The sequence below is a fragment of the Rhinatrema bivittatum genome, chromosome 17 (assembly GCF_901001135.1).
Source record: "Rhinatrema bivittatum chromosome 17, aRhiBiv1.1, whole genome shotgun sequence".
In the NCBI taxonomy this organism is placed as follows: domain Eukaryota; kingdom Metazoa; phylum Chordata; class Amphibia; order Gymnophiona; family Rhinatrematidae; genus Rhinatrema; species Rhinatrema bivittatum.
In genome coordinates, this window is record NC_042631.1 from 24,169,089 (window position 1) to 24,188,636 (window position 19,548).

At 43.8% G+C, this 19,548-nt stretch overlaps 1 protein-coding gene and 2 long non-coding RNA genes across 3 annotated transcripts in view; 2 read left to right on the plus strand and 1 right to left on the minus strand.

Annotated features, from left to right (window-relative positions):
* Positions 1–215: 215 nt before the first annotated feature.
* Positions 216–18,902, plus strand: LOC115079200. Its single transcript, XR_003853221.1, has 3 exons — positions 216–520; positions 15,947–16,131; positions 18,424–18,902. It is a non-coding gene; the product is annotated as an uncharacterized LOC115079200 (long non-coding RNA).
* Positions 12,140–14,824, plus strand: CALCA (calcitonin related polypeptide alpha). The gene is made up of 4 exons (XM_029582454.1): positions 12,140–12,219; positions 12,953–13,048; positions 13,247–13,384; positions 14,258–14,824. The coding sequence occupies exons 2-4, from the start codon at positions 12,963–12,965 to the stop codon at positions 14,451–14,453; spliced, it is 420 nt and encodes a 139-aa protein (XP_029438314.1). The 5' UTR covers positions 12,140–12,219; positions 12,953–12,962; the 3' UTR covers positions 14,454–14,824.
* The window catches only part of LOC115079201, a 31,646-nt gene continuing 28,743 nt past the window's right edge, over positions 16,646–19,548 (minus strand). Inside the window, exon 5 of the long non-coding RNA XR_003853222.1 lies at positions 16,646–17,423. This is a non-coding gene — a long non-coding RNA (uncharacterized LOC115079201). The remainder of the gene's footprint in view (positions 17,424–19,548) is intronic.

Here is a 19,548-nt window from a genome sequence, read left to right on the forward strand (position 1 = left end):
TTATTCTGGCATGGAATTTACTGTTTTAAATATTTTAGTGTCAAACACAACAAAGGAACCGGTGATCCAACAAACTTTTTCATAAAAGCTCTTCCGTCAAAACAGCAGATGTTTTGTACGTCATAGAAAGAATGACGAGGAAATGTTCTTGAGACTTGGCGTCCTCGATACAAAGAAAAGTCATTTAAAAACTCCCCGGAAGAAGCTGCGTTTCCGCAGTGAAACACCGGCCGCTGTCGGGGCGGACTAAAGTACACCAGTTGACGGGACATAATGCAAAAATATTAGAACACCGTTTGGGACGTACAGTTACAAATATTTGTTAAAGATTTTGGCATGTCGATTGGTTTACAAGTACTGTCATCCAGCCGCAAATGATTGGCAGTGCGGGCGGTTCTGCCTCAGAAGACGCCGCCAGGCTTGCTGATGCGGCGTCTTCAGGAAACTAAGAATGTCCTCGTCATTCCTTCTATGACTTACAAAACATCTGCCTTTTTGATGGAAGAGCTTTTATGAAAAGGTTTGTTGGATTACCGGTTCCTTTGTTGTGTTTGACATTTTGATTGTCTGGAATGTGGGGGTTTTTTGGACGTTAAGTATTTTAGTAACAGAAAAGCTGCTGTTAAAAGTGATCAAGCTTGTTCTCAGTGTTCTGTAGAAACCCAATATGCAGAGCCCCACCAAATGCAAAAAGGAGCTTGTTCTTCAATGTGTACTTTGTGCTATGAATATATCTAAAAACCTATTCAGTCGCACAACAATGGTCCCAGTTCTTCCCTCCAAACTTCCCTAACTGTTCCGCATGTCATTAAGGAACTGTTTCCTGTTTCATTAAAGCAAATATTTACAACTACCAGGAAAAACACACTTCTATTCACTCTTCCAGTGAAAAATAAATAGTAATAAAATCTCTGCAAAATACGGTACAGTGAATTACTGTAAACAGATCAGATTGCAAAACAATTCAGAATGCAGTGTCTCTTCGGATCAGGTCTGGATTCACCTAGGGCGGCAAAAATCGGGGGGGAGAGGGGCCGCAGGCCAGCTGAAGATTTGCTGCCTTCCTATTGTGCTTAATCTTGCTCAGTAGGGAACAGCCTTCTGCTTCCTGATCCAGCCCCTCTCCCTCCGTGCAGAGAATAAGAAGGATGGGGGTGAGGCTGGAAAGGACAGAAAAAAAACTGCTCTATCCCAGCTCCTCCCCTTCTGTACTGTGCAGGCTTGAGGCCAAAGCGCACAGCAGCCGGCAAAGAAAAGCCACCCTGCTCCCCAATTCAGCCCCTCTCCTCCTGTCATTCCGGGAAGCGAGACAAGGAGCTGATTCTGGAGCAGAACAAAGACGGCTGTTTTTACATCGTCCGCTCTGTTCTCACTTTTCTGGGGTGGGAAAGAGGGACGACAGCCCCATCAGTGCCCAAGCGAGCAAAATCCTAAATCCATCACTGCTTCAGGTAAGTACGAAATGTGAACAGTTTCCCCAAGAACAGCGAGCATGCCATAAGCAGGCGAAGTGGAAAGGAAGGATGTCAGCGTGATGGAAGGAGGTCATAAAGTTTATTATAGAACAGAGAGCAGATCGGAATGCAGCAACAACGAAAAGACCTTTAGCACAGTTAGGTATATCTAAAACTGATATTTGCATATACCTGACCTGTAACTTCGGATTAAAATTGTACTTCTAGCAAAACATATAAACAGTGTGCACAATCATTCTGTGTGAGCTTCATCGGGCTTGAAAACAGCAGATCATCCGAACTCTTTAAACTTTGCAACGTGCCATAACAGTTTTAACCTGCGATCATATCATTTATGCTTCGCCTTAGCTTTTCAGCTTTAGAAACGCTCCCCTAGCACAAGGCGATCTGCTAAGGTCCCGCAACGCGACCCTCCCATGCCAAAAGCCGCGGCGTATTAGCTGCATGAAATACCTGGCCGTGGATCGTACTTTGCTTCTTCATGTAGACGTGCGGTTCGGTCGCCAGGGCCAGGATGTTGCCGACCAGCGGCAAACCGGTTGGGCCCGGGGGGAAGCCCTTCGGGCGCCTTTGCTTCAGCAGCTGCCGGGCCATCGCCACGCAGAAAAGCAGCAGCAGCGCGCAGCCACCCAGAGCCGCGCACAGCTGCCCCGCGGACCACATACCACCGCCGCTGGCCCACGTGTGAAATACGTTCCAGGCGCTCTTCCTGGTCCGCACTCATTGGTCCACCAAGTGCCGCACCCTCTCCACAGCGGCGTCTGATTGGTGGAGCTGCCGCTCAGTTCCACCACCAAGGGCGATTGGGGCGGGGGAGAGGGTCTCAGAGCAGCTGCAGGTTCCATCGAATTTACGAAAAGGGATTTCTCGTTTCTGTCTATTGGAACGAAAATACTTGACAGGTGGCCTTTTAGCGCAAAGTACGATATCCAGCTTCCTTGCCCTTTCGCCTGCTATAATACAGCATGGACATCAAGTGATCCCCCCTTTAAGCAAGGAGATCATAGGCAATGTTGGATATCTGCAACCCCATCTTGGTACATTATCGTACCTGCTGCGCTGATTTGCACTTGTACCAGCAGAGAGTACAACAAATAACACCCTGCGCGGGGATGAAAGTTCAAAAACCAGGAATGGCTAGAAATGTCCCGCCTTGAACTGGAGCCTCTTGTTATATTGTTTTAAAACAACAAAGGACTTCGCTCCTGGTAGTGCAGACTTGGGCCTGGGAGAATCCCACTGGCAAGAAATTGGAAGTATGTCCCGTACAGCAAATAATTGCAGGAACTTAGCACCTAAAAGGTCTATTCCCGTTGCACTATATATATAGTTAATAAATATAGTGGTTAAGGATGTTTTCACAATTGACAAAATATTTACCAAAAAAGTCCTATTTATTTTTTTATTTAACTTCTTTTACTATACCGATACTCAAGACCAGGTCTTATCGTACCGGTTTACAATAGAACTGAGGGGAAACCAATTAACATCTAGGTAGAAAATAAAGTTACATTAAACAGGGAGCGAAAACATGGGAGATGGAAAATAGGACAGGTTTTACATTATAACAACTGGAGAGTGATAAATATAATCAACAAAAAACAATATCTACAAAAACAATATGTTAGAAGATACATAAGTGGAGATTTATCTTAGGCGATTATTAACATGGTAAGACCAATGTGAGAGGGAGAGGAGGAGAGGTGGGGAGGGGGGGAAGGGGGAGGGGGAATAGGAGGGGGGGGACAAGGGAGTGTGAGAGTCAGTGATGGTTGGAGGCCTCTTTCCTTTAATCAAGGAGACGTGTAGAATCAAATATTTGATTCTACACGTCTCCTTGATTAAATTTTGAAAAAGACGCTCTTGTGGCATCCTTTTGTTTGTTGCTTACCTACAAATTAAAATGAAGGACATCATATTGGCTCTGTATCGCTCCATGGTGAGTTCGCACCTTGAATACTGTGTGCAATTCTGGTTACCGCATCTCAAAAAAGATATAGCTCTATTGGAGAAAGTGCAGAGAAGGGCAAGCAAAATGATAAGAGGCGTGGAACGGCTGCCCTATGAGGAAAGGCTGAAGACAATAGGGTTGTTCAGTTCAGAGACGAGACTACTGAGGAAGGATAAAATGGAGTGGAGGAGTAGCCTAGTGGTTAGAGCAGTGGGCTACGAACCAGGAGACCAGAGTTCGTCCTACTGTCGCTCCTTGTGATCTTGGGCAAGTCACTTTACTTTCCATTGCCTCAGGTACAAACTTAGGCCTTATGAATCCCATGCTGATCAGCCCCGCTCTTCGGCGTCAGCCGTTTCCGACGCCGTCGTTGCCGCTGGCCCCTCTAGGCACATGCGTACAGCTCCCTTGGATATCGAAAGGGCCAGGTGGGGAGTCTTCCCACGGCCCGACCGATGACGTCAGGTCAGGGGACTATATAAACCCTGCCTGAGCGTCAGTTCCTTGCCTCAGCCACAGGTCCTGCTCTTTTAGAGTCGCTGATTGCTTCATGTGCCTGATCCTGCTCCGTGTGTTCCTGGTTCTGCCTGCTCCTGCTCCGTGTGTTCCTGGACCTTTTCCATGTGTTCCTGTTCCCGCCTTGTCTCTGGTTCCTGGTTCCCGCTCCTCTCCTTCTCCTCCGTCACTGCTCTTCTGAATTCTGACCTTGGTATGTCCCTGGATTCCATCTTGCATGCCGCCTGCCCCAACTATCTGCGTGTTCTCTGGTTCTTCCTGCTTGCTGCCTGCACCTGACCTCTGGTATGCCCGACTCCGCCTGCTGTCATCATGGGATTCGCCGTCTTCTGGAGACACGCACCTATGTCCAGCCGACCCCGGCCCTGCGGGGAACGAGGGCTGGTAATGGTGAAGGTCCAGTTGGGTCTCCACACCAAACGTACCTGCCTCCGACAACAAGGGCCTACAGGAGGTCTCCTTCTATAGGTAGCGCCAACCTTGTCTTGGCCAGGGTTCCACCGCATAACACTAAGGCCCTGGGAATGATACATCTATCTGTAATATCAGTCTATCTGTAATATCAGTCATCACAGGTTTCATGGAAAAACATGAAACTGACCTCTTCCCAGGAAAACTGTGATATCTCCCTGTTCCAGCACTTCTTTACTGCGAAGGCTTCCTGCGCATCTGCACAAAAATAAACTTATGAGACGTCAGACTGAGCGCCCAGTCTGGAGAACTTACTCTGGAAGCAGGACAATGGAGATCTGCTCCATCTGAGGCACACACCACTTTTACCAGTCTGCAAGTAGGACAGGCCATAGATTTAGTGGGAGTGAAAAGATTTTGTTTCTTTCTTTGGGCCTGGGTAGAAATCTCCAAAATGTTACAATTCTACAGCATCTTCTATTTTCTTCACTATTTCCAACATGGAAATAAAAGTCAGACAAACCAAACTTTTTAAATTGGACTTAATGAGGCTGATATTCATCACCATTTATTCAGCTAAGTTCAGACTTTGTTAGCCGGATAAAACTTAACTGGATATCTTGGTGACATTTCAGGGTAGAGTTCAGTTAGCCAGATAAGTTAGATAGCTAACTCTGATCATACTGTACAGCACTCCGAAATTTTGTTCTGGGCACTTCCAGCTGCAAGAATAAACACTGAATACATACAGTCAGCCAAGAGAAAAATCTTTATTAGTAAGATATCTTAAGAGCAATGTAGAATTGCCACAATAGTATGACATGCAGGACTCAAGAGTTCCTCGGCTACAAGAAGTTATATATATCACATCAATGGTCTAGTGTGTTTGTAAGCATAACATTTTTCTAGCTGGTAATATTCATCATATTTCTTATATGCTAATAATACTGCATTCATGTAAGTCATATGATTTCTTTAAGTTTATTTATTTAAAACATTATTATACCACCTATCAGAATTTCATAATTTATTGCAAAAATGAATAACATATTAAAACTAAATATTACATAGATAAAACAGTAATTAAAAATGGTCTGAATATGGAAAAAAAATACAATAAAACACAAAAGGTAACATTATAAAATACAATAAAACGAACTCGACTAAAACACAGTAACAATAGGACTGTCTCCAGGATTATAAATAACAGTTTAATATGGCCTACTAAACATTATTTGCTTGCTCAAATAATGATACTTCATTTTTAATGACCGGCAGGTTATGTGTTCCATAAAAGAGGACCCTGAATGCAAAAAAAGCTGCTTGTGAAATTCGTCAAGCCTAATCAACTTTAACAGAGGGGACAGAAAGTAAACTTTGGAATGCCGATCTCATGCTTTGCACAGGCTGATTAATTTTCAGGGCAGCCCAGAAGGCAGAAGCAAACTTAATGTTGACCTTTGACATACTTTAGCAGTCTAACCTTCAGTATACTTTATTAATCTTACAGCTTTGACTATTTCCACAAGTCTGATCAGTTTGATCGTATTATTTTTTTATGATCTTTCTGTTGTGAGCAGACTTGAGGCTCAATTATCAGGAAAGTGTGAACCCTTAGACCACAGCACAATCCCAAGCAAGGCTCCAAGGTACGCACCGTGGGTAGGCGAGTACATCTGAGCATGAGCTAAACAGAAGATTGGAAGGAACACTCGGAGACTGCTGAACCTGCACGCACAGGAATAAGACCCAGCAATGCAATGTTGGTCTCTGGAGCAGCCCTCCAGCCACTTGAAAGCTCTTTTGAACCTGCCACTTGGGAATGGCATATGCAGCAGGACAGGCGGAGGTCAAGGACAGAAGATGACTCTGACGACAAGGACTAGACGAAGGCTCTGAAGACTTGGAACTTAGATGAAGACTTAGGTTCAGATTCAGGTACAGGATTCAGACTCAGACCCAGGTTCAGGTTTCAGACTCAGGTTCAGGATTCAGGAAGAGTCCTGTGCCACAGCGTGCCCCACGCAGCCCGTGGGCTGGTTGTGGACCACACCAAGTGCGGAACAGACTCTGGACTTATTACATGACAAAGACTTGGCCCTGGAAACATGACAAAGACACTGGGAGAGTCCTGCGCCGCTGCATGCCTCTATCACCACCATTAGTCACCGACTCAAGGACACATCACCACAAATCAGAAAAACTGTGTTTAAATTCTATGCAATGACAGATCATGGGTGCTTCCAACTTGTTCTTCAAACAACTTGTGTTCAGCAAATCTTGTTCTTAATGCCCTCATGCCACATGTTAGAGCAAAAGGAATAGTTCCCACAGTGATAATGGCCATTCGACCGTGAACCTTTTAAAGTACACAGATTCTTTTGCTTGTGATTTGGTAAAAGAGCAGGACTGACAAGCTCTTTGATGTTTCTAGAGCCTGTATATGAAGTATGAATGCTGAGTTCTTCAAAACAAGGATGTAATTTCAGAGTAAACATTATTGCACGAGAAGATCAATTGCTTTTTTGATCTTCGAAAAAGAAAATCTTCCTAAGTCCGAACATAACAAATAAATACATCACCAAGTAAAACAAATGTTACAAAAGCCAAAAACGCGGATTGAGTTTTCCAACCGGAACACGGTGCTATCAGGTGGTTTAGCGACCTCGTTTGTTTTCTAACTGCAAAAGGTTTGTCACTAATTGATTCACTTGGTGAATGGGAAATTAGATTCAAGTGCTGACTTCAGGCGGGATCTAGCCATGCACAAGTAAAAACTGCTTTTCTGTACACCCTCCGACTTAATATCATGGCGCTATTAAGTTGGAGGTCCCAAAAGTTAAAAATAATTAAAAATTTAAAAAAAATGTAAAATCGGCCCGCGGCTTGAAAACCGGATGCTCAATTTTGCCAGCGTCTGTTTTCCAAATCCATGGCTGTCAGCAGGTTTGAGAACCGACGCTGGCAAAATTGAGCGTCGGCTGTCAAACTCGCTGACAGCTGCCGCTCCTGTCAAAAAAGAGGCGCTGAGGACGCGCTAGTGTCCCTAGTGCCTCTTTATACCGCGGGCCCTCATTTGCATGCGGGCCGATACTAAATCGCGTGCACAGGAGAGCGGGCGCTCGCCCGCTCTCCCGCTCCTTTTACTGTATCGGCCTGAAGGTTAGGTTTATCTTTCTCTGAATACTCCGCAGTTCCAATGCAAGTTAAAAGAACTGTGCTTTAAAGACCAGGCCAGCCAGCTGCCAAGGGCACTAAAGTGATCATTTTATTTATTGCCCTGCCTTTGATTACAGAAGAAGACACAGGCGCCTTTCAAGTCCTTCTCCCATAACCTGATGCACTGTAGGCCTCAGCTCATTGTGCACTGCCCTTGAGCAGGAAACGCCCGCCCAGGCAAAGTCTGGCCTGGCCCATTCTCAGCAAAACGACGTTTACAATTTTACCTTTGAATGATGTCCGAGGTATCAGGGCTAAGCATCGATTTGGAGGCTATGGACTTCTGCAGGGACTGAAACCTGCTGTAAGGAAAGACTGGGGCAGGGGTCTGTGGGAAAAGCTTTCCTGCTTCAGCGCGGAGAGGCAACCAGGCCCCTGCCAATGTGGCTCCCAGCAGCCCATTAAAAGGAGGGGAGGGTGGGGGACGACTTTGGCTTTAAAGCCTGATCTGCACCCCCCCCCCCCTCATGCAGAAGGAGGTGGGGGCCGCAGGCGCATCGTCGTCCTGGGAGCAGGATTACCTTGTGCAGCTCGCCCCTTGGAGCAAACGCTCAAGTTGTGGGAGAGCAGGACGTCCCTCCCCCGTGAAAAGGCTGCTGATCCCTACCTACTCTGGGGCTATGAGGAAGGAGAGCCCGAGCCGGGGGCTGTTACGGATCAGGAACCAGGCAGCCGCGCAGAAGTGTTTGCGCTTTGCTGGAAATGCTGTTTGCGCGCATTTGATGCGGTTCGCTGCTTCCTTCCTAGCCAGAGCCACTCAGGTATGAATTATCGTGGCGCAAACAGAAAGCCCTCCACTTAAGGCGACTTTGTCGGATGAGCTCTTTCAGGCAACATCTGCATGACAGAGGCAGTAAAAAAGAAAAAAAAAAACAAACCCAAACCTAAAACTGGCTTTGTCCTGAGCTCCTTTCCTGCCGGATTCGTTCCGAGAGCTCTCTTTTCCATAGGAAACTCAATCCGAGTCCAGGTGTGCAAACTTCCTCCCGGGCAGAGGCATCAGAGTCCCGCTCAAGGGCCATCGCAGGCGATTATTTATGGCGCTTGGGTCTATTAACAGCACCCGGCGGCAGAGGGGGGAGCACGTCAGCCGCCAAGAGGAGCCCCGTGAACCGTTTACTCTGCAGCTCCACGCTATTCGGACAAGTCCTCGTCCTCCCCCGCAATTAAGTGGCTCTTAAACCGACCGCATCTGTAAATCATGCTCCCCTGCCTTAAAAAGCGGCCCTTGCCAAGTCCAGTGTTTGCTCACTTGCTCTTAATTCGGAGAACAGAGATGAAACTTTTCAATGGCCTCTTATAAACTGAAAACCTTTAAGAAATAAAGTGTTGCTTCTGTTGCACTTCAATTCAGCGGGGGCTTGCATTCCAGAGACTAGTAACGTTTATTATTCCCTTTATTGATGATGGAATTAAACAAATTCGAATTGCTAGGGTGAATGCAATGTGACTGGCATGGAAGACAGCAACCGAAAGCGAGTCGGGATCCGAGATCCTTCTTCTGCTGGAGCAGTAATAATAACCAGAGTGTCTCAGAATGGGATGTAACCTTTAGGCAGACACACAACCTTTTATTTCATTTTATACCCCCGGCCCGGGACACAGTGCGTTTCATTGGGTGCATTAACCCTTGGCCTTCCGGCCATTTATTTCACAAGGTCTTACCACCATCCACCCCTAGTGAGGGGGGAAAAAAAAGCTTAGTGAACCAGGCCCTTAAAGTAAAAGTTTAAATGGATAATTAGTCCTAAAAGATGGATTTTTATTGTAGTTCTGGTGACCAAATATTGGCTGTGAGAAATGTATTCCTGAAGGAGAATTTTACAATCTATTTCCAGGGGGAAAGGTATCTATTTGGTAGTGGTGGCTCTATTCGCAATACTTTTTCAAATTAACTCGCATTTATGTGTTTTTACTGTGAACTTTGGTTTTATGTTTTATCTTTGGATTGTAAACTGCTTTGATTGGCATTGCTGCCGGAAAGCCGATTTCAAATACATACATTTAGTATTTTTTCAGAAAAATTCCAATTCTATTTCCTCCCGAACTCTGCTCAATGCTAGAAGAGCAGGGCGCCTTAGGCAGGGGACCAGGGAGGTTTTTTGCCTCCAGAAATTACAGAGCAGCAGGCGGTGTCCCGGGTTTGTGGGCACCCTCAGAATTTGGGGCCCCAGGCACCTGCGTGTGTTACCTTCCCCCTGAATCCATGCAGTACTTCTGTGGTTCTAGCAGGAAAGTGAACCCTGTAGTTCCCGAAAGTGGCTACAGCAGCAAATATGCACCGGGCATGGAGCTGTCGACTTACTGTGCCTCGGTTGTCAACTGCTAGACTGGCCTTCCCCTTCATCCTGGAAGATTCAAGTCCCTGTTGCTGTAGGAGAGAATAAAAACATCGTGGGAAACTTGCACAGCAGATCGGAACGGCAGCCCGGAAATGAGGAAGTGTGGGGACATTAATCGAATACACTAGTCTGAAATACCTTGGCATTTGTGGTGGTGAATCATGTTGTAGAAGGTTTTTTTTTATTTTAATGGAGTATCCCTTTGACTTTGGCATGCTTGAGTTAGATGATGTAATGTCCTAGTCCTGCTTGCACATAATGCAATGAAATGTAGGACTGACAGCAAGTTCTCTGTCATGCAAAGTTGAAGTTAAAAAAAATAGATTACCAGCTGATATCAAACGAATCTACATTTACCTGAGGATATACATGTGTGTGACGAATGTAAGTGCATTAAACATCAGAACTTCAGTATTACGCTTGAAAATCTGTTAAAAAAAACCAAATTGTAGATTATGATTTTTTTTTTTTGGTAAAGTTTTACCTGAGCTCATTCTTTCTCTGCTCCCGGGGTCCACCCATCCTCAGCTTCTCTATGCTCCGTGGGAGGGTATCCTCTCTCTCTCTCTGGGAAGAGAGTCCCTGCCTCTGCACTGGCTACCTGAGTGCATCACCAACTGGCCAGTTTTACAGCAGCGAGCTTTTCTTTTCTTTTCTTGGAATCGTGCTTCATTGCTTCCTTATAAACACTAGATTTTTGGCCAGACTGCCTTTTTCTTTTTCCAGACATGTCAGCTAGTGCTGTAGGGCGACGGAAGTGCCCGAACAGCCACCCAAATGCGATTGGTATACAGATAAGGTAACACAAACCTTAGGGATTATTATTCGCCGAAAGATATCAAAGCAACATGGTTGCTGTCAGTTTTCGCCTGCAATGCAGTACGTCCTGCAGCAGATGTAAAGCCACCCCTCATGGCACCAGCCCTAACCGAGCTTATTCCCTGCGAGGAGCTGAGGAACTAGGGCTGCCCCTCGGGCTCACTTTCTGGCTGCACATTTTCTATAACGGGCAGTTCAGCTATATAAAGGGAGCAAGAAAGGCAAACTCATGAAACGCGTCAAAAAATAGGAAGCAAAATGACATGAACAGAGTAGGTACAGGTTATATCATGGCACGTGTAGTGTAAGAACTGACCACAGCATGCACTCAGACAGACTGCTCCGAAAAGCGTTTGCAAAAAAGTGTAAAAGTTTCGACGTCTGCCAGAATATGTGATTGTCCTGCGTGCCTTGGGGAGAAGCAGGCTCTTCTTCCCGCTGACTGATCGCCTTCTGCTTCCGTTGAACTGGGGGCAGCCGTCCGGGACCTCAGATTTCCTCAAAGGGAGTCGTTCCCAATTGGGCTGCTTTTCAGGAGCCGAGCTCAGCTTCAGCTAACGCGGCTCAGCTCGAGGTGCCGGCACGCCGCCTTTGCTATTTCCCAAGGCGCAGCATTACCAGATGACTGCCTAGCCAGCTTTATATGCAGGGGTTTCCTTCATCGGATAGCGTTACAGAACAAAAAGTCTGAAGAGATTCCGATCTCACGGCAATTTGGCACGTCTCCTGCCAGTTAAGAGGCAGTGTTTAATCTGCGTCTGAGTGTACCCATACAAGGGAGCTGCTTTCCCGGTTGTTATTATACAAAACTAAATAATAGAGATTTTCCCCGGGTCCCATAGGAGCAGGTGTAGTGAACCGAGCTGAGCTGCAGCTGCAGCTTCACCTCTCTCTGTTCATGTGAATGAGGGCAGCTTGCTGAGTTTCCGTCCAGTTTCGGCGGCAGCAAGGCTGCACTCGTCTTAAAGGAGCACTAGCCTCAGTTAATGGATCACTAGGGAACCAAGGAGAAGGGTTACACAGATGTCGCTCCTAATCAGCACATAATCTTCCCTTTGAATTTGTCATCTGAAAAGTGACAGTTCATTTTTTGGGACGGATGCATTGTGGAAATTAGTAATGACTCAAGGCAGTTTCCCCTTACTTTTCATTAATCGTCTAATGTGATTTTTTTCTCCTCAATGACATCAATGCAAATAAACCTGTCGGATGGTCAAGTGACTGGCAAATTTTTTGTGAATGGGGACACTCAGGGACTGGAATATGACGTCATTGGGACGCTGTGGTTTCAGTCTCCCTTGCGGATTGGCTGCCGAGGGCCAATGGCGTCTTTTCATTGGCTAGCGCCTAGCGGTCGAGCGCTTCCACACTCTCCCCTGGTGGTAGATATAAGCGTTTCAGCAGGGGACAGCGGCACCATTAAGAAATACAAGGTGAGACCAATCCACCGCTCTTCACTATTACCTAAGCAGCACGGCAATTCAAGGTAAGCGTATTCTGAATTTTTAACCTGCAGATTTCTACATTTTTCTTACAGTAACTTTGCTTTCTTGATGTGCAGTTGCTTTCCAATAATGCTTTAGGGTGCAGTGCATTGTTTGAATTTGTATTCATTCAGCCATGAATGTCCTTTATTGAGGTCCGGTCCAGTTTTATGCTTGCATTTCATTGTACTAAAGAGCTTAAAGTTTTGTACAAGAAGTGAGTAACTAATCAGAAACAGAAACCCCCCCCCCCCCCCCCCCCCCAAAACATGTGGTACTATCCTGGTCAGTGCCTTATTCTTCAGTAATGAGAACCTAGGGTTTATAGTGTATTTCATCAACTTCAGCTTCCTACTAGAAAACCTTTGGTTTGTTTCGTTATAGGCACGCTGGCCCTTTCTTTCGTTTAACCATAACCATTTTCAGATTCAATACATCTTGATTTTAAGATATTTATACAGGCAATGCCGGACCCACATGCATTTGTTAGTAGGCATTTAGCAACATTAAGCTTTAATGCAATTTCACTGCATCTTCAAAAGGACAGAGCTCCTTTCTTTCCGAAGCACTTAGATTGATTTTATTGCTCTCGTCAATAAATCCTACCTGGAACCTCTGGCTTCGGGCAGCTCTCCCATTGCCGACGAAGCGAGGGCTGGGAGTTGTCACCGAGAGCCGGAGTCCGGACGATGCCAATGACCCTGGCACGCGGCCAATGCTTTTTCTCTCTTGCAGGGAGGGCATCATGGTTCTGCTGAAGATCTCGTCTTTGCTTGCTGTCTTTGCCTTGGTTGGCTGCCAGATGCCCAGCTCCCAGGCAGCACCAGTCAGGTAAAAAAAACCAAAAAAGGCAACCTCACCGAGCAGCTCCCTGCCTGCTGTGTGTGTTGTGTGCGTGGCCCTTCGGCTGTGCTGCTGCTTAGCCACGCTCGAGTCCCGGACCCTGGCACCTCCGGGCATCAGCCACGGGGTGTGCCAGCCTCGCTGCCCCTGCTAGCAGTTCCCTCTCCGCTTTTTCTTTCCACCCAGAGCGGGCTTGGCCAGAGACTCCTTGCCGGACAGGGTGGCGCTCAGCGACTACGAAGCTGGCCGCCTCCTGAACGCCCTGGTGAAAGAGCTGGTGCAGATGACGGCGGAGGAGCTCGAGCAAGCCAACGAGGGCAACAGGTAAGCGGGGCCGCAGCGGCCACCCAGAGGCGCCCCCCCCCCCCAGGTAGGTGGGAGAGCCCTGGTGCCCTGCCTTTCAAAATACACCTGCTTTGATTTCTTTTTTTTAACAGGGGAGGGGTTTTTTTTTTTTAAATAAATGTAGGCAACCTGCCTGTCTGCTTCTACAACTCTTAAGAGAAAGGAATAGAGCAGTGGAGGTGGTTATCATTCAGAGGCAGGGCAGGCAGTTGAAGTGCTGGGGGCAATAGAGTGCCCCGCATTCTGCATGGGGCTGGGAGGAGGGTATGCCCGCCCGCCTGTGTCCAGCGTGCAGCAGCTTTGCCTGCAGTGAAGACCATTAATAACCACGGGGCGGTTATACCCAATGCACTGAAGCAATGACGTCTTCCCCCACGCATGGTCTGCATCCGAATTGGGCACCGCATGAGAAAGGCAACACAATTGTCAGACGCATGTTGGGTACGGGAGACAGAGCATCCCAAAACGATCCGACTCCTCCTGCTTGACCTGCCTATGCCCGACCTGTATGTTTGTTGTGGTTTGTTTTTTGTTTTTTTGGACGCCCCTTACGGTCCCCTGAATGTGTCTGAGATGCAGTATATGTTTTCGTTTAACTTCCTTAGTCAATGGCTTTCAACCGTTGTGGAATGCACATGAAACCGATCTGACACCAGATCACCCATGCATTATGCGGACAAGTAAATCAGGACTGTGTTATGTATGAATGCCGGTGCATGAAACTAAAAGAAGAGAAATGTTTGCATTGCAAAAATCTAGCATTAATCTTTAGATTGTGCACGCCTATGCATGTGTGTGGTTTGGTTTTTTTTTTTTTTTTTTGGCATGTTTTTTTTTTTTCTTCTCCTGCAGCCTGGATAGACCTATTTCCAAGCGTTGCGCCAATCTGAGTACTTGTGTGCTGGGAAAACTGTCTCAGGACCTCCATAAGATGCATTACTCTCGTACAGATGTCGGGGCCGGAACTCCGGGCAAGAAAAGAAATGTGCTGAGTGACATGGAAAACGAACACTATTCAAACTATGGGGAACCCCTTGCAAACAACTAGACATGCTATTTTTTTTTTCTTTTTAAATTTTCGACTTGATGCATGTGGATCTAGCCTTGATCGCACTTGATATGCTCTTTTGATTCAGGTTTCGACAGGGAATACTTGAGGCGGACTTAAGATTACAGAAGAACCTAGCACATAATACTGAGTTAGAAAACATAAAATAAAATAAAAAAAACGTATACAGCAAATAAAATTAAAATACAATTTAACAGCACTACCTTGAGATTTCAATGATTTTCTTAGCAGTTTATTTACAAAGATATCTAAGGAAAGCTTCACATTTCTGGCTGTGACATGTATGAATAAAATTGCTTCGTTCATGCCTGGTCATGCACTTTTTCAATAAACCTATTTTTCTACAAGGACCAGCTCTTTTGTTTTAATTGTTTTGACATTAAGAGGGCTAGAGAACAGATGTGCAGATCTACATTATAAAGCTTCTGCTAAGGCAATAGGAAAAATATGGAACTATGTTTACATTTTAAAAAGGATAAGTCTAAATAAAAATATAAAAATGCTCTGGCTAGTAGCTCGAGCGTTAGAAAGGCATGTTTTATTTAACATTTTATTTTAACAGAATAAACAGCATCATTTGCCAATTTACTGCATGACCTTCAAAGCATCTTGTAAAGGTGGCAAAACTATCAAGCAAAGCACAGTATGGCATGATGGGCAAAGATAAAGAAAGGTTATAAACTTATAGTATTGTTAGGGTTTCAATGAAAACATTCAGGTAAGGGTTTTGTACCTATTCCTTTTCTATTGCATGATGTTTCCCAAATTCTCATTTAATAGATGCAATAATAAGTGGAACAACATGTGTTTGCCTTTAATGATTTTAAAAGCATTAGTCAAACCTTTCCTGTTTGCATTTAGTAAAGAAAGTCTTTTAAGATATGATTATTTGCATGGCTCAGATTTACAGAATACAGGTTGGCTCTTTTTCTCTCAAAAATTTATTCATAGCAGTTTAGCAAACCATTTATCTTTATGTCAGAAACACTCAGTTTGGACAAGGATTATGATTGCAACAGAACTATGTGCAACTTCTATTTGCCTCTATTCACAGAGACAGAGAGCGAGAGACAGACAGACAGACAGACATATCAATTAGATATAATTTTAATTCTCACTGGGCCATCACAGAAAAATGGAAAAATAAAACCCTTTCGTACATCTTCTCTATGGAAAGGAGTTTCCATTACAAAAAGTAGTGGTCACGAGCCCAAAGGTTTCAAATGAAACTAACTGAATCTGCATTTTATTAAAACCAAATCTTAAAACCCACCACTATTACTAAACAGTATCAATCCACCCTGCCCCTCTTCATTTCACTTCTGTTTACTTCAAATAAGCCCTGACACTGCCCCTTTTCTCTTCTCTTTCCAAAGCTTTGATTTTCCTGCTTCAAAATGCGTTTACTTTCAGTGAATGCAGCACCCAGCCTCTGACACTCTCTTTTTTTCCTCTTTGCTTTGGGAAAGCAGTGTCACAGCCCAGAAGAGATCGTGCAAGACGGCGACGTGTGCGACCCAGCGCCTGGCTGGCTTTCTAAGCAGGTCAGGGGGCATTGGCAAGAACGACTTTGTGCCAACTGACGTAGGATCGAAAACCTTTGGCAGGCGAAGACGGAGCATTCAGATTTAAACACTTGAATGACATTAGGAATATGGTAAATAAATATATCCAGATGCTATTGCTTATTAATACTTTTTGGGTTGTTAGTACTTCATTTTAACAAACCTCTTTATTTACATTTAAAGTTGTTTAACAAATGTTATTCAGTTGATTTCTGTCTGAAGGTCATAAAGCAAGGTGTAAAATAAACCACATAAATAGATTAGGACCTGTAATAGCTCTACAGAAATAAAGCCAGTACATTCTAATACAACATTAAGTGCCTTGCTCAATAAAGGCTTTTTTTTCCCCATAGGCATGGGAGCTCATCATAACTGCTTTGGCAGGGCATTCCGGTGGTGGAGGCCCTTGACTGAGAAACCCCAGATGTTGTGCACCCTAATCTAATGCACATTGTTGTTGTTCTCCCTCATGTACCTTCTTGGAAGGAATGAATAGGATGTAAAACACTGGGTGATTGTCTAAATCTGGGGTAAGCATCTCTGGTCCTTGAATGCCATGAACAGGTCTGATTTTCAGGATATCCACAATAAATATGCATGAGAGATATTGGCATACAATGGAGGCGGTGCATACAAATATACCTCACACATATTCATTATGCATTTCCTGAAAACCAGACCTGTTTGTGTCAACTCTAGGCCTGGAATTGCCTATCTCTGATCTGGATATGCAGGGCTGCCATGAGAACAAATCTTATTTATCAACTTAATAAACTGCATCTTCCCAATTATACTATTCATTTATTTAAATATTTAATCATCCATCTATAACAAAATCATGCTAGGCGAAGTACAGCATAATATAAAATATTTAATAAAATACAATACAATGCAATAAAAAGTAGCTAAAAAAAATCAACATAATAAAACAACAAACAATAGACGTATCTACCATAACCTTTGCCACATTTACCCCAGACAGTTAAGTAAAAGCCTCTTGAAAGAGAAGTGTTTTGAGATGTTTTTGAAACACAACTCTTTCATCCATCTTTTGCATGAAATCAGGAAGAACATCCAACATATGGGGCCAGAAATAAATGCACAATGTCTGGTTCCAGCTAGATGAGCAACTTTAAACAGAGGGCACTGATAGCAAGGTTTTACCTCTGGACCACAAGGGCCGGGCAAGGGCGTAAGACATCAAAAGAGATGTAAGATAATGAAGACCATCAAGCTTTAAAGTCTCATGGCTAAAATTTTGAATTTTGCTTGCTGTTTCATGGGCAACCAATGAACATCTCAAAATCAGCGTGATATGTTCATCTTGATGTCTACTTGCAGTCAAACCGGTAGCAGAATTCTGTAGAATTTGTATCGTAGACCACTAGAAAGTGATGAATAAAGGCACACAAATACAGTTAAAACAAATTGACATCCTGATTTCTAAATTAAATATTAACCAGTATTAATTTGATATGGCAGTCAAATTCTGTCAGTTGTATAAGGAGGGATTACAATGTTTCATGCTTAGTCAGTTAGTTGACTATGAGTTGGATTAATGTTCATTAATTCACACACGTAGTGATATGGGAACCTTTTCCACAGTATATATCATGTTTTAAATGCAGACCGATGGCACTGGAACCTGAATAAACAGATGCAGCATGGTCATAGCATGATAAGCATCCTCATAGTGCTTGGCCAATGTGCCCCCAGACCTTTCCTGTCAATGCTGGTGGTGGGAGGGGATTGTGGTTCATTCTCCATTTCTTTACTGATAATGTGAAGTAAGGTGGCATCAGTGTGTCATTGTTGCTGTGCATACTTGCTCGCTACCCACCCTAAACTGAAAATGCAGACTCCTTATATGGCCCTTATGTTGTCATTGTTTGGTGATAATTTTTCAATAACATAATTTTAAACTTTGCTTAGTGCTTTCTTCACTAAGGATTTTTCACTAAAATCAACCAAAGCACTAAACTTGGATCTTCTTTAAAAGTAGTTTTGGGATAGGTCATGACTCACGCACTAATTAACATTTTCTTTACCATGAATGCTAGTTCAGTTCTGGTTTATAAATTCATAAGCAAACTAATTGCTTTCTTAGGGCCTGATTTGCTAAGTTCCCCCCCCCTCCATATTCACAGAATGAGAAAAAAGCCTTAGTGAATCAGACTGTTAATTGCAGTTTTATGTAATGTTAATGAACCCTGTTGCCATAAGGGTTTCTCACATTTTGAGCTCATGTGAAAACTGAATCTTTGGAAAACAGTCCTCACTGATCTGCATGGAAAATAGGTTTAATGAACATGCATTGTTGCAACTAATAATTCTCCGTTAATGGAAGGTATTGGTATATTCATGACAGTGTTTCTTGTTTGTAGATTGCCATGAAAGTTAGATGTCAACAGCCTTTGGTTTTCATGGACAGCAGGCTCTTTCCTCAAAGAGCGAAGACTAAACTGAAGACAATTTTGCATCCTTCCAATAGTTAAAATCATTTCCTTCTGTTGAACAAACAAACCAGAAACTACTCTAGAGCACTGCTGTTATGTATACTACCAAAAAGAATGATATTATTACAATTAAATCATCGTATATTCTTTTTATATGCAATTCTATTTCAAATAAAATGTTGCAGCATCTATTATTTATTTATTTTCTAGCATATATGTGCGATGGGAACCATGCTAGTTACACTATGGCAACACTGCCAAGACTCGGGGATTACATTAAACCGTTGCCTATCAAGGCATCTCTGTAAACTATGGTGTGCTGTGCCTTTATCCAAGACATTTACCTAACATGATTGTACAGTATGTTAAAATAATGACTTCAATATTGTATCAATTGTGAATTTCCGCAAGATTAAAAAAGTATTTTAGATACATTTGGGCTGAGATAATTTGTTTTTACAGATACTTTTAGTGATAGCTTTTAATGTGCCACAGAAAAGATTGTTCAATGTGAAACTAGTGAGGCCACGTAACAAGGGACATACTGAAATACCGCCCCATCAAAAATCCTTCAGCTACTGGAGAAGGATGAGGGCTAATCTGGTGGAAGCATCTGTCCTGAAGTGTGGTATTAAGAATAGCTTTTCGAGGTTCTTCTTTTCACAGAGAAAGGTTGAAGAATTCTAAGCGGTATATTCACACTATCCCAATTGCACAGTTTGACCTGGTCATTAAACAAGCAGATTGTTTAATTAAATCTGAGCTATTTTATAACATGATTATGGAAATAGGTTGTTTTGCATTCCAAATCAGCAAACAAATCTTTCATCACATTTCTACCAAAATATTTCTATATAAAGTAAATTCTGGAGTAGACACATAAACAACCCATGACAAGACTTAATACCTATACTGGTTAATTTTAGTAAGACAGTGAGTGTAAACTTAAATCATTGGTCAATGTGCCCATTGCCCACCTAAAGAGCCTTCATATACTGGATAAGTCAGAATTGGTCAATAGAATCAGGTCTTTGCTAGTGTATAAGGTCTGAA

Bases quoted from the DNA above. Each gene is read 5' to 3' on its own strand.
- CALCA (XM_029582454.1), top strand. From the start codon at position 12,963: ATGGTTCTGCTGAAGATCTCGTCTTTGCTTGCTGTCTTTGCCTTGGTT. The intron at 13,049-13,246 runs GTAAAAAAAACC...CTTTCCACCCAG, and splicing joins TCCCAGGCAGCACCAGTCAG to AGCGGGCTTGGCCAGAGACT. The intron at 13,385-14,257 runs GTAAGCGGGGCC...CTTCTCCTGCAG, and splicing joins CAAGCCAACGAGGGCAACAG to CCTGGATAGACCTATTTCCA.